The sequence below is a fragment of the Lolium perenne genome, chromosome 7 (assembly GCF_019359855.2).
Source record: "Lolium perenne isolate Kyuss_39 chromosome 7, Kyuss_2.0, whole genome shotgun sequence".
In the NCBI taxonomy this organism is placed as follows: domain Eukaryota; kingdom Viridiplantae; phylum Streptophyta; class Magnoliopsida; order Poales; family Poaceae; genus Lolium; species Lolium perenne.
The window spans coordinates 288,531,893-288,545,717 of NC_067250.2; the positions used below are offsets into that span (position 1 = coordinate 288,531,893).

Here is a 13,825-nt window from a genome sequence, read left to right on the forward strand (position 1 = left end):
TCAAGGAAATAATCGTAAGATACGGCTACCCCCACAGCATCATCACCGACAATGGCAGCAACTTCGCCGAAGGCATTTTCAAACGCTACTGCGGAGAGATGGGGATCCGAATGGACCTATCGTCCGTGGCGCACCCGGAGTCAAACGGCCAAGTGGAGAAAGCAAACGGCTTGATCCTAGCCGGCATCCGGCCCCGGCTGGTGGAGCCGCTCGAGCGCTCGGCCGGCTGCTGGATTGAAGAGCTGCCCAGTGTGCTGTGGAGCCTGCGCACGACGCCAAACCGCTCAGTCGGCTTCACACCCTTCTTCCTCGTATACGGGGCCGAAGCCGTCCTGCCGACTGATATCGAGCACGACGCGCCAAGGATCAAGCTATACACAGAAGCTGAAGCCAGAGAAGCTCGCGAAGATGGAGTCGACCTGGTTGAAGAGGTCCGGTTGATGGCCGAATCCAGGTCCACTGTATACCAGCAAAGCCTCCGTCGCTATCACAGCCGGAAGGTCCAGTCCTTAGCATTCCGAGAAGGAGACCTAGTGCTCCGGCTGATCCAACGGACAGCCGGACAGCATAAACTGTCATCCCCGTGGGAGGGTCCCTTCATCGTGAGCAAGGCAGTAGGCAATGATTCCTACTATCTCATAGATGCCCAAGAGGCTAAGAAAAACAAGGCAAACAAAACTGACGAGGAGACTAAATGTCCCTGGAATGTCAGGTTGCTTCGACCATTTTATACTTGAGAGCAGAAATGAATGTATCCCTTGTACCCCTTTTCTAAGCTATGAAAAAGCATGCGCCAAGAGCGCCGTTTCCGACAAGTTTTTCGCGCACTCTACTTTATTTCGCCAATTGGCTTAAACCCTCTCACGCGGCCGGCTCAGTAACGTGATCCGGTTTCCGACAGCCGGCTTCCGATCCAGCTACAGACCGCAACCCGGCTGTCCGGCTGGCGGGAGTAAGGCCTAGGGAGCCGGCACGCGAAAGACGACTAAGAGAAAGAGTAAAAGCGAGTTGACTTGCAACTTTTCATAAAAGTGCCGAATTGCCGAATTCGGCTCGTTCGACTGAAATACTATCGGCCTCACCCAGCGGCCCGCTCTTGATCTGGCGACGGATCGCAAGTCGGACGTACGACCGGCAAGAGCAAAGCCAAAGAGTGGGACGGACGGGAAAAAGCGAACAAGTCGAAAGAAAGCAAGTCGGCACACAAATGATTAACAAACACATTAAAATGTGACCTAATAAAAGAGATAATAATATCCATACATATGCACCCGGCATCCCGGGGATTTAATAAATTGTCTTGGCAAAAGCAACAACTGAAAGACAGGTAAATCAAGGACCAGCCGGAGGGGCATCAGAGGGGCCGGCTGCCGGGTCGTCCCCAGGCGCGTCTTCCGCCTCCTCATCTTCCATCTCGTACTCCTCATCAGATTGAGGGTCCGGGTCCGCGATGAAGAGGCTCTTGTCGACGAATTCGGCGATGGCGCTGGCTCGCGCAAGCCGGGCAGCCTTGTATTCGGCCGGGAGCTTGCCCTCCACGTCGGCTCGCCGGTACTCGAGCTGCCCAAGGTCCACCTCGTTGTACCAAGAGAGGACAAAGGACAGCGCCATGTCGGCTCCAGCGCGCGTGGCCGAATCCTTCCAGTCGAGGAAGCGTTCCGGCGCCTGCTCCATCAAGGAGGTGAGGTTGGAGATATCTTGTGGCACCGCCTCCGTGGGCCACAGCATCGGGACCAGCTCCTCAGCCGCCTTCCGGAGCTCCCAGCCAAGCTTGGTGATGGGCTTGACGCGGGCAGCCATGGACGCCATATAGTCCTCCATGGTGAAGTACTCCGAGCTACCCTCGCCAGTCGCCCGCCTCCTGGACTCACGCGCAACGCCAACGGCCGCTAACGCTGCATCCTGCGTTTCCGGGAAGGCCGCTGCAAGAAGAAGCAAGTCAGAAATCATCGAAGCCGAAATAAGCTGAAAAATGCGAATTTTCGAAGTCCTAAAGTAAGACTGGCGGCAGCCGACAAGAACCGACCGTCCCCAGCCCGAAGATGGAGATTTCGAAGCTCTAAAGTAAGACTGGCGGCAGCCGGCACGAGCCGACTGCCCCCAGCCCGAAGATGGAGATTTCGAAGGATAAAAGAAAGGCGTGTGCTTCCATAGACCCCCAACGTCGAACATGTATGTTGAGCGGAACACAAGGACGACCCAGATTACTCCGCGGCGAGGGGCAGGATCGTCTTTTCAACTTCGATTCGGGTATAGAAATGCCCGCTCCAAAACCCGTAGGACCCGTTAGCCCGAGGAGGTACGCGTATCACCGCGAGAATACATACACGCCCGTACACCTCTTCCGCGTACACGCCCGTACCCCTTCCGCGTACACGCCCCTTCCGCGTACACGCCCGTCAATGCCCACGGGTCCACACACGGGTCCACGCACACGCGCACAGTCCAAAAGAGTCCACTACTTTATCCCCAGTCGGCCGCATCCCCTCCCCACCATCCCCATTTCCGGCAAAAAGCAGAGGAGAGAAAACCCTAACCCTAGTTCTTCGGCGAACGAAGCCTCTCTCCCTAAACTCCCATTTTTTCGGCGAAGCACAGATCCGGCAATGGACATGAACCTAGCCGCGGCTGCTGCTGGTTTGGAGGGCGGAGAGGGAGCGGCTGCGGCTGCGGCTGCGGGGGCGGCCGCGGGAGAGGTTGCGGGAGCGGGAGCGGGAGCGGGAGTGGCTGCGCCTTCTGGTGCGGCGGCGGACATCGGCGCGGGAGCTGCTGGTGCTGATCTGGGCGGCATCGCTGATGCGGTGGCTGCTGCTGCTGCTCGCGCCGCTGCCGATAGGGAGGCGGCGTACAAGGAAATCGACGCCATGTACGAGGCCAGCCAGTACGTCCAGCCCTGCGAGGTAAATCTATGTCTCCCCTCTCAGATCTGGTAACCCCTGCAAAGTAGATGTAGTAGATGCGCGTGGATGCTATGTCGATCCAGTAATCGCAGCTATGTCCTCGAGTACATCGAGCCCTGCGAGTTAGATCTACTCCCTCCGTCCAGAAATAAGTGGATCTTGTATTAAAAGCAACAAACATTGGCGAGTTAATATTACTAGTTGAATGCCCGTTGTGATCTTGTATCCAAAGCAACAAACATTCATTTTTCTTGCACTTCTTCTACCATTGTGATCTTGTATCCAAAGCAATAAACTTTGTATTAAAATCATTACTGTGTACCACTATAAGAAGACGATATCATTCAAACTATTGTGGATTCAGCTAAATTATTCTCAAACAACAAATAAGATACAACTACTAAATAAGCCACTTGCCTAATATAAATGAAAGTTGCAGTCATACTAAGTTGGTTTGGAGCTTCTTCATATAGAAATGAGCCTATTTGCCGTTGGGGATTGAAATGGGTCAAGAGCTGAAGGTTTGCTGTTTACCATGATTTGGATACGCAAGAATGTATGATAAACGACTTGAGAACCACTTTTTAATACAGACCTCTCATTTGAATTTTTAAACAAGAAAAACATAGTTAACAGAGTGTTGAACCGTGTAGAAAAGCAATATAAGGCACATCTAAATTTTTACAGACATAAATACTAAACATATGTGCTGACAAGTGTTAAACAAGGAAAAAGTATTGGTATTTCAGACCTTGATTGTGGATCAGGTCCTTGCCCCGTTTCCCTGTAGATTCAGTGAATTATGGGAAAGCTTTTTTATGTAGATCAACACTATATTGTTCTATGCCAACATATGGAAAATAAAGAGTATGTCAGATGGAAAACTCATCATTTACATCCTGATGTATGTATCAAACAAACCAGAAATAATATTTATTATATCAGCTACTGCTTTATGTCTGCCGCTTGCATAAGAACATAAAGTCCTAAGAAAATTCAAACTTATGCTCAAATTATAAACATAACAGAAAAATAGTAATTGGACTTCCACTAAGAAAAATAAAAGATATGTTCAAATGAAAGCTACTGCTTTCTTCATGAAAAAAGTACTATAGGAAACAAAATCAGCAACATATGTGACAAGGTAACCAAAAATGGATTGCCTTTTGACAACTTGCAAACCTAGAAATTTTAGGTGGTTGAAGAATGCCTACCTACAGTTGATTTGTTTTTGGATGTCGTAGAAACTCTTAGTAAGCTATTATTTTTGAAATTATTCATGCTTAGTAGTGACTCTTCAGGTTTGCCGAATGTGTGGAAAGTCCTTTCTTGGCGGTATGTAAATCTTGTACCAAGATAGAAAGCATAAATACATTATCTTTAACAGTTTGTAAATCGTGTATCCAAACTCCCATGGTTAAAGTTTGCTCTCTATGTTCCTCAAGTATGAATTGTAAGAATTACTCATTAAATTTAGCAGTTAATATTAAGAAGATATGAACTTTGTGAATACCATACCATGTTCTGCATCCTTTAGCCGCTTCCTCACACGTGCCCCTTTATTTGCAGTACAACACAGACGACGACGTCGACGAGGACAACTTTGAGTCCTACGTGCAGAGGCAGGTCAAGGGATTCGAGTCTCGGATTCTGAAGACAGTGCGGAGGGGAAAGCATGCTTGCCCCTTCTGTCCCTGCAAGGTGAAGGACGGCGCGCTGGCTTCCCTTGAGATGCATGCTATGGACACTCGCAACAGCGCCCGCGAGTGGCAGGGCAAGGCTGACCACGAGGCACTTGCAAGGTTTCTGCTGGGTCCTCGCCTTCCCCGTTCCGGCAGGATCCTCAAGAGGCGTCGCAACATCTGAACCTACCATGCATGCCTCAGCCCGATGCTCGTCCCCGTATATATGTTATGTCCTTGGAGCTTATTTCTGTCTGGTTGTAATGGATAACTAAGAACTTTTAGGTTTAATGTGTGTACGTAGAACCTTAAGTTCTACTTATGGAATTTCTTAGTACTAATTAAGAACTTATATCTCCAGTGTTATGCATGAATGCCTGCTTGTTTAGATAAATGCTAGTTATGACTGTTATGCATGAATGCCTGCTTGTTTAGATAAAGGCGCCTTAGATAAATGCTAGTTATGACAGTTATGCATGAATGCCTTGTTTAGATAAATGCTAGTTATAACTTTTAAGCATGAATGCCTTGTTTAGATAAATGCTAGTTATAACTGTTACTCTTTTATCTAGATAAATGCTAGTTATAACTGTTATGCATGAATGCCTTGTTTGTTATTCTCATGCATAGATTGTTTTTCACATAGATCGCTCGTCTCCGTAGCCAAACTTGTTCGATCCCTCGATAACAAAGTCATTGCCACGTAGAGATGTTATCTAAAATCAACAAGTTTGATTACCATAGAAGGTACAGGTAAGAAAGGAGTAAAAAATAGTCACATATGAGTTTGAGGTAAAAAATAGTCACATATTTGTGTACTTGTGATTATTTCGACGTTGACTAAATAGACCATGCACCATTCCGTGTTAAGTCTCCTAGGTTTCTCACATGAAATAACCATGCACTCAGTTGGACTCACCCTGGCAACCCCATCCACATCCACATCCACATCCATCCACTTGATTTGGCATCGAAGGTTTCGTGTGAACACACGAAACCTTTAAAATACTTTTTTTTGGTATTTTCATTTCAATTTTCACAAACTAATACATAATTGGGACATGGTTTTCCACAAACTAATACATAATTGGGACATGGTTTTCCATAAACTAATACATATTTTGAACCATGGTGGACACAAATATAAAATTTTGCAAAAAAACTAAACCTAACTAGACCGTGCATCCAAGGTTTCCTGTGTTCACTGCTAACAATCCCCAGTCACCCAAACTGGAAAATCCAGCGGGAGGATGAGGCGAACACCCAGAAACTTCCGTGCACGTATTCGCTGCGAAGAAACAACACTCTTCATCAGTCGTCCTCCTCGTCGGTCTTTGTCGCCGTGGTTGTCATTGTTGTCCGGCGGCGGCGCGTCTCGTCGAAAACCTTGACGCTCAAGTCCCTGTCGCCATAGTAGGTGAACAGGAGGATGAAGCCGGCTTCGAGTCTGTGGTGGCGCGCGAACTTCTCCCAGCCGATGTGGAGGTACATCTTGCCGCGCCCGTCGTATATCATGTCGACGATCCACCGGTAGAAGCCGGACGAAGCCTCCCGCAGATGCAGCGTGCCCGGTCGATCGTCGCCGGCGACATAGACGGCGAAGGGGTCAGGAAGTCTCTGGATGCCGCGTGGGTCGCCCTTGAGTACGAGGACGAACTCGAACAGCACGGGCCCCTCCACGTCCATCTCCGGCGATGAAGCCGACGGTGTGTGGCGTGCGACGGCGAGCGTGCAGCTCTGCCGCGGCCACGGCCACGACCACGTCGGCCTCCGCCTCTCCCAGCCATGGCGTCAACTCTTGTTGAGACGGTGGCGGCAAGGGTTGGGGAGAGAGCCTCTAGGGTTTGTATGTGAAAGGGACGATGAGAGGCGGCCCTTTTTATAGTCCTTAGGGAGGCGATGGAGCGGTGGGTAGGGAACACTCATGGCCCATCCAGCTGGGTTCTCTAGTTTCTTCTCTTTTTTCCAATTCGAATTTAACTGAAATTTAGTAGTTTATTTTTACAGAAATTCAAAAAATGAAAAAACCTTCACAGTTCGTCTTAGAATGGATACGAGAGTGTGTGCAAAAAATTCTGGAGCGTTTCTCGAAGGTCGAAAAATCCACATTCTTAGAAATGGAACCGTTTGGGTTACATCAAACCACTTTTTCTAAGCTAGTCGATTTTTCGACCTTTGAAAAAAAATCCAGTTTTTTTTACCCAATATGTCACACGTTTTTGTGAACATAATCCGTTGGTTAAAACTTTTTCTGAATTTTTTGAATTTAACAAGATGTGGTGCTGATTTATTCAAATCAAAACTAAAAAACTTTTCAGTTAGGCCGTCAGACATGTAACGCGGTTTGAACTAAGCCCATTAACGTGGAGCATGGACGCGGGGAAGCAATACTCATGGCCCATCCAGCAGGGTTCTCTAGTTTTCTTCTGTTTTTTTCCCAACTCGAATTTAACTGAAATTTAATAGTTTATTTTCATAGAAATTCAAAAAATGAAAAAACTTAACACTTCGTCTTAGGATGGATATCAGAGTGTGTGCAAAAATTTCTGGAGCGTTTCTCGAAGGTCGAAAAATCCACAGTTTTAGAAACGGAAACGTTTGGGTTACATCAAACCACTTTTTCTAAGCTAGTCGATTTTTCGACCTTTGAAAAAAAATCCAGTTTTTTACCTAATATGTCACACGTTTTTGTGAACATAATCCGTTGGTTAAAACTTTTTTTGAATTTTTTGAATTTAACCACATGTGGTGCTGATTTATTCAAATCAAAACTAAAAAACTTTTCAGTTAGGCCGTCAGACATGTAACGCGGTTTGAACTAAGCCCATTAACGTGGAGCATGGACGCGGGGAAGGTATACTCATGGCCCATCCAGCAGGGTTCTCTAGTTTTCTTCTGTTTTTTCCCAACTCGAATTTAACTGAAATTTAATAGTTTATTTTCACAGAAATTCAAAAAATGAAAAAAACTTAACAATTCGTCTTAAGATGGATATCAGAGTGTGTGCAAATATTTCTGGAGCGTTTCTCGAAGGTCGAAAAATCCACATTTTTAGAAACGGAACCGTTTGGGTTACATCAAACCAGTTTTTCTAAGCTAGTCGATTTTTCGACCTTCCAAAAAAAATCCAATTTTTTTACCCAATATGTCACACGTTTTTGTGAACATAATCCGTTGGTTAAAACTTTTTTGAATTTTTTGAATTTAACCGGATGTGCTGCAGATTTAAAGAAAAATTAAAAAACTAGGCTGTCAGACATGTAACGGGCCAATGCACGCGGGGAGGGAACTCATGGGCCATGGCTTTATCTCACAACTTTTTTTTACTTTGAATTTAACAGAAATTTATAGGTTTACTATCACAAAAATTGAAATAAATAAAAAACTTCACAAATTTTGGAAACCAATAACTTTTACCTAATTTTTTTTCTCTTTTTCATTTAAACACAGATACGAACATTACACAAACCATTACATAGTTTAAAACAAGATTAGAACATTGAAAAATGAGGAAACCTAACTAGTGTCGTCCTCGGGTGTTTCCTGTGTTCGCTGCCAAGAAAGAACACTCCCAGGCACCCAGACTGGAAACGTACACTAGTGGTTCTATTGGCCGGTGGCCATTTTCGCTGCAAAGAAAGAACACTCGAAAATATCTAACTGTCGGTGCTCGAGCTTGACTCGCTGATGTGGTAGTATCTCCGGCAGGATGTGCCGTCGAACACTTTGACGACCATGTCGCCATCCCCGTCGTAGCAGAAGATAAGCTGGCAGCCGGGTTCGAGATCGAGGTAGCGGGCGAACTTGTCCCACCCGGTGTGCAGGTACATCTTGCCCTGGCCGTCGAACAATACCTCGACACGCCATCGACGAAAGTTGCAGCTCGCCTCCCGTAGCTGCAACTCTGCCGGCTCGACGCCATCGACGAACTCGGCGAACTTGTCCGGAAGCCGCTTGATGCCGAGAGGGTCCTGGTCGATGCGTAGGATGAATTCGAAGCACGTCGCCTCCTCCGAAGACAATGACGGCGCTGGCGACGACGAGCGGCTGGGTGATGCTGCTCCAGCACGGCGACCGCGCCCTCGGCCTCGACGGCCTCGACCGCCTCGCCGCCCACCAAAACCAGCCATGGATTCCTTCGCGGGCTTGTGGGTGGGCTGCGCTACGGTGCAGGTTGTGCGGCGGCTAGGGTTTGTGCGGGAGTAGATGAGGCAGCCGAACGAGCGCCGCTATATAATGCCCCAGGCAACCGTGGTCGGCGGCGGCCGCTGTGCACGCGTGGCGTCGCCAATAAATTCATTGGCAGAGGTGGGCGGCGGCTGATGGGCACGCGTGGCGTCGCCAATAGCTTCATTGGCAGAGGTGGGCGGCGGCTGATGGGCACGCGTGGCGTCGCCAATAACTTCATTGGCAGAGGTGGGCGGCAGCCGCTCGGGAGCCGAGGAATGGCCATTCTCACGTGGCGGTCGAAGCGACTCCGAGCGGGCCCTACAATACCTAGCTCTACGCCGTTTTATGGAGGCCGTGCACGGCTGCGATCTGCTGAGCGACGGCGATCCGCGAGAGGCTCACTCCGCAGTATGATTAGTCTAGGGAGGAGACGTGGTTCGGACCGTTGCACGGTTTTGTCCGTCGCAGACTTCGCCATGCATGCGCCGCACCAACTCGAGCGCTCAGCGAGGCAGACGACGATTCAGAGCCATTTATGGTCGACGATTCAGAGCAATAAAGGAAGACTGAATCAGGCGCACCGCATTGACACGGATACACACACGCGCGACGTTTCATTGTAATTGATCGATTTGGCGCCCTATTTATACCCCCTCTTTCCCTCTCCACTCGGCGCGACACACAATCCATATATTCTCCACTTGAAGCTAATCCCCACCCAAGACCTTGCAACGCACCGGTAGGATGCAGTTCAACGCACCGGTCTTCCGTCGGCCTCCTACCGTGCCCGAGCGACGCTACCCGGCGGGCGTCGTCGTGGAGAACACACTCCGCGTGTGGGCCATCTCCAGGTGGAGGGGACCGGTCGAGCTCGCCCGCGCGTTCCTCACCGCCGGATTTGCCCACCTCCCTTCGGACGCGCCGGTGATGTTTCGCCTCGACGAGGCCCGTGACCACACGCGCGCCTTCCTCTTGTTCCTCACGGTCACCTTCACCAACCGCTACGACGCGTACGAGCTCCTCGGCAAAGTCTTTTGGTGCGGCTGCGAGTTCATAGCATTCACTACGTTCAACATCTACACCAACTTTGAGTGCCACTTTCCCACGCGCAACATGATGCACACCCTTCCCTACAACTTCGACGAAGTGGAGGAGGAGGAGGAGGAGGAGGAGTGAAGTTCACGATGGCGGTGAAGCTGCCGGGGCTACTTGAGGATGGTCATGTTTAGTTTCATTAGTTTTAACATGTGTTTGTTATGTTTCCCGCTTTTTCTATGTCATGTCATGTGCTACTCGTTTGAATTATGTACGTGCGAAAGGTTGAATTACTTATCTGTACTTTTTATCGTGCAAAAAAGTACTTATCTCATTGTGGAACAAATAACATCAACCCCAAATAAGTTCAACACCCAGAGTAAAAAAGTTCTACAGGTCTATGAGACCTTCCGGACACAAATCCACCCTAGCATTACAACTAGTGGAAATAATATCTGATAATGTTTTTTACGCACGTGCTTTCGCCGTGATGTCAAGGACATCCTTCTTCGCCTTCTCGTGCATGTTTGATTCTGCCATTATAATTTTGGCGGCAGTCATATTCCTGTTCTTGTTTATCGTTTCCTGCAACAATTATTATGTAGTTTAGATTACCGGGAGAGATAAACATGTGTGTAACAAAGATACTATAGATAAGAGGTAACCTGCGAAAATTCGGCCGTTAGTTTATCTCCATCCCAGTGCTCCATACATGCTAACAGGAACAGTCCACATGAGTTCCTGCATATAGATCAGAGGTAAACTATCTGCAATAGGCATCAATAGTAATGGCGTAAGATTAACGGTGGACTCACGTATCACTTTGCATAGGTATTGGGTATCTTTTAATTTCCCATTTCGAAACGTCTGGATACTTCTTTGTTGATATCTCATTGTTCGCAAACTCGACGTCCTTCAAGATTTCTTCTCTCTGTGAAGCATAAAATTTAAGTACAGTGCACTGAGTACCAAAAGGTGGTCTTACATTCCGTGATCAAAAGTCATACCAGCTTTTCCACAAAATCCTTGCTCTGCTCAAGGCGCCATAACGAGTCTAGCACCTGAAATTCCTTCTTGTCACTGTGCATGACGACGGTGACCCAGTGGCATTTGGAAATGTTAACCGAGAAATAAGCCTACCAAAAATACATAGTTAATAATTAATGCATTAATAGTTAATTTTGAAACCTCTCACTTAATAATGTACAAGCAATCATTACCTTGTTAGTGCCAAAATATTCCAGCTCGCATCTTTCGTAGCAACTTGACATTTCTGCAATATCCGTCGTGTCAAGGTTTTTCTTTTTCCATCGCTGCCTTCTCGGTCGATTTTCGACTATAGAATTTGCCCTCCATGCAGGGCATATTGTCCTATCCTTCAATTTTAATCTCAGCTCAGCCAAGTAACACTCAATGACCTGCATATAATTCAAACAGATGATCACTCCAGAGCACATATATATTCAAGCCTAGGAGAAATAGAAGGATGACATCGGTTGTTGGACTTACAGTGCCGCACAGCCATCCACGGTCAAGGATAGGTTTAAGAAAATCAGCCCTCGCCACAGCCCCGTCTTCATTCTCGTACACAGTCTTACTTCTTTGGTTTTTTTTTGTAGATTTGCATATTATCCGAATATACTCGGCAGCCGCGTCAATTATCTCCGGTGTCAGCGGATTTGATCCGTCCGTGGCATATTCGTTGTTGAACAAAGCATCAGGACCTATCGACAACAACCATATATAGTTAATTATGTGAACAAGATTCCTTGATATAGTGCAAAATATTTCAGAAAATATACCTTTTCTGACTGCGCGTGGAAACCGTTTAGGACAGTTCTCGGTCATCACAATGCTTGGGGAACTTAATTTGCGAGGAGCTTTGCGTTTGCGCTTCCCAGAGACATCTTCCTTTTTCTCCTCCTTTTTGCCACATACATCATCTTTTTTCTCCTCCTTCTTCCCACTTTCTATCGCTTTCCGACAGATCGTGTTCAAGCTATCAAATTCTTCTAATGCATCTGGAAGAGTTAAATCAATAGTTGCCGAGCAGGACGATTCAGGTGTAGCCTTGTCGTCGATGATTATGGGTACTTCAGGGGTGTCTCCGTGCTTAGGCGCTGGTGTCGTGTACCCAGCATTAGCAGTCTTCTTCTTGTGGGTGGGTGTCACGAAGTTCGAATCATCCATCGGCTCACTCTTCTTACTTGCATCTTCCAATTCATCGTCATGTTGATCCTTAACTGAATTCAAAAATGATGCAGTGCCGTCTGACTTGATGTCGTCAAAGTCCATGAAATCTTTAGGCGGAAGGACGCCATGGCTAGGTGTGGAGGCCGCTCCTTCTTTTTTGTCTTCCACCTCCTGATCTTCGTCATCAGACATGTCAGCCTTGCCTGCCCTGTACGCAACTCCTTTCGCGTTAAGCATTTTTAGGACTTTCTGCAGAACAAAATTCAGAAGGTAATTAATGTCATGCTGTGTAGAGATGCATTTCAGCAGATAGAAGCATACAAAAAATAGTCCATGTCACCTGAGCAGATACGTCTACAACTTTGTCCATATGTTTGCTTAGTGATGTGTCTATGTGATTGGTCAGTTTAATCAGAATCTGCTCAACCATGACCTCCATTCTTGAACCTGGCGTTTTCATGCTAGAACCTGAAGCTTTAGCTCTTTTACTTTGCTTCCTCTTTGATCTTGGAGGAACGTCAGGTGTGTGGATCACCTCCCTTCTGTGGTTAGCAGATATGTCGTCGTCAATCTAGAAGGAATGCACATGAAGTGATGATGTAAGTCCACATGAAATGATGAAGATAATAGTACATGAGTAAGAGAAAACTTACCAAGCCTGTTCCTCGTCCATGTTGGTATTCAATGTTGTCTCTCTTACTCGCCTCTTCTTCTGTCCAGTTCCTCATCAACGGCTTTGATGACGTCAATTGTGAACCAGTTGGGTGCACTTTTTCATAGTAAATATACTGCATATGTTGGCACAACAGTTAAACACCTTTATACATTGTTGGATTTTTTTTTAAGAGAATGGACGTGGTGAGGAGAAATATACCTGAAGCAGGGCTAGGTTGCCGCGGGGCCATTGCACCATCTCATGTTCACTTCGCAGTTTCTTTATATTGTTAATTAAATAAGAACGTGTGAAACCATTGAAGTTCATTTTCTTCAATCGTGACACGTACTTAACAATTGTCCAATACTCCAACGGAACTGTTGAGCTGGACTGTGGTGCAAGAACTGTACCAAGGGCCACAAGAACAGCTCTTCGAAGGAAGTCATCGTCGGCTAATCCGCTCTTGATTGCGTCCGAGATCAATCCATCAATACTCGGCTGCCGGTGGACTTGTTCAGAAAACGAGATGGTATATCATTTTCTGCATATTCCCCATCCTCATAAAGGATGGTGTCAATATCCAGCCCATCTGCTGCTTTGTCCTTGAGACCAAAAATTTCCTCCACATCGACTCCTTTTATAGTAATCGAGGGTTGATCTTTTTGCAAGTTGAATGTTTCTGACTCTACGTCAAATGCCTTAAACATGAGTCTAAGTATAGACGATCGTGGACTTATACTCTTCATGTGAATCAAGCTTTGTAAATCAGCTTCAGCGAGTTTACATCGCTGAGCTTGTGTCATTCTTGTTACAAAGCCCACCCAATGAACCACATCGCACACACCAATTTTCAACTTACTGTTCATAAAAATGAGTAGATAAATGTCAAAATTTGTGTGCAAGTATAATGCCATGCAACATAATTTCTAAAGTCATATTTATGTTACGTATGAAAGGGCCGGATATTTTTTCTTAGATCATAATTCTATCCGCTATCTTTATCAAAGCGATGATTTGCGTTGAACAAAAATTTCCACTAAAGTGTTAAGATCTAAAATTCAAAGAACAATTATATTGACATCGATTACTGCCTATGATCTCACCATAATCACAAAAGCTATAAGGATATCATACGTACAGAAACATCCCAAACAAAGAACACGTACTGCATACAAGCAATAAGGCAAGGC

General features: G+C 46.6%; 1 protein-coding gene across 1 annotated transcript; it reads right to left on the bottom strand.

Annotated features, from left to right (window-relative positions):
* Positions 1–10,255: 10,255 nt before the first annotated feature.
* On the bottom strand, positions 10,256–12,893 carry LOC139833966 (uncharacterized). Its single transcript, XM_071824345.1, has 10 exons — positions 12,855–12,893; positions 12,634–12,768; positions 12,321–12,551; positions 11,590–12,229; positions 11,297–11,511; positions 11,008–11,205; positions 10,795–10,923; positions 10,603–10,718; positions 10,453–10,528; positions 10,256–10,372 (listed from the first exon to the last, which is right to left on the bottom strand). Exons 1-10 carry the CDS (start codon positions 12,891–12,893, stop codon positions 10,256–10,258), a joined length of 1,896 nt encoding a protein of 631 aa, XP_071680446.1.
* Between the last annotated feature and the right edge of the window lie 932 nt (positions 12,894–13,825).

Coding starts and splice junctions, on each gene's coding strand:
- LOC139833966 (XM_071824345.1), bottom strand. CDS start 12,893: ATGGTGCAATGGCCCCGCGGCAACCTAGCCCTGCTTCAG. Junction 12,769..12,854: donor GCAACCTAGCCCTGCTTCAG/GTATATTTCTCC, acceptor CAACATATGCAG/TATATTTACTATGAAAAAGT. Junction 10,529..10,602: donor ATACCTATGCAAAGTGATAC/GTGAGTCCACCG, acceptor ATCTATATGCAG/GAACTCATGTGGACTGTTCC.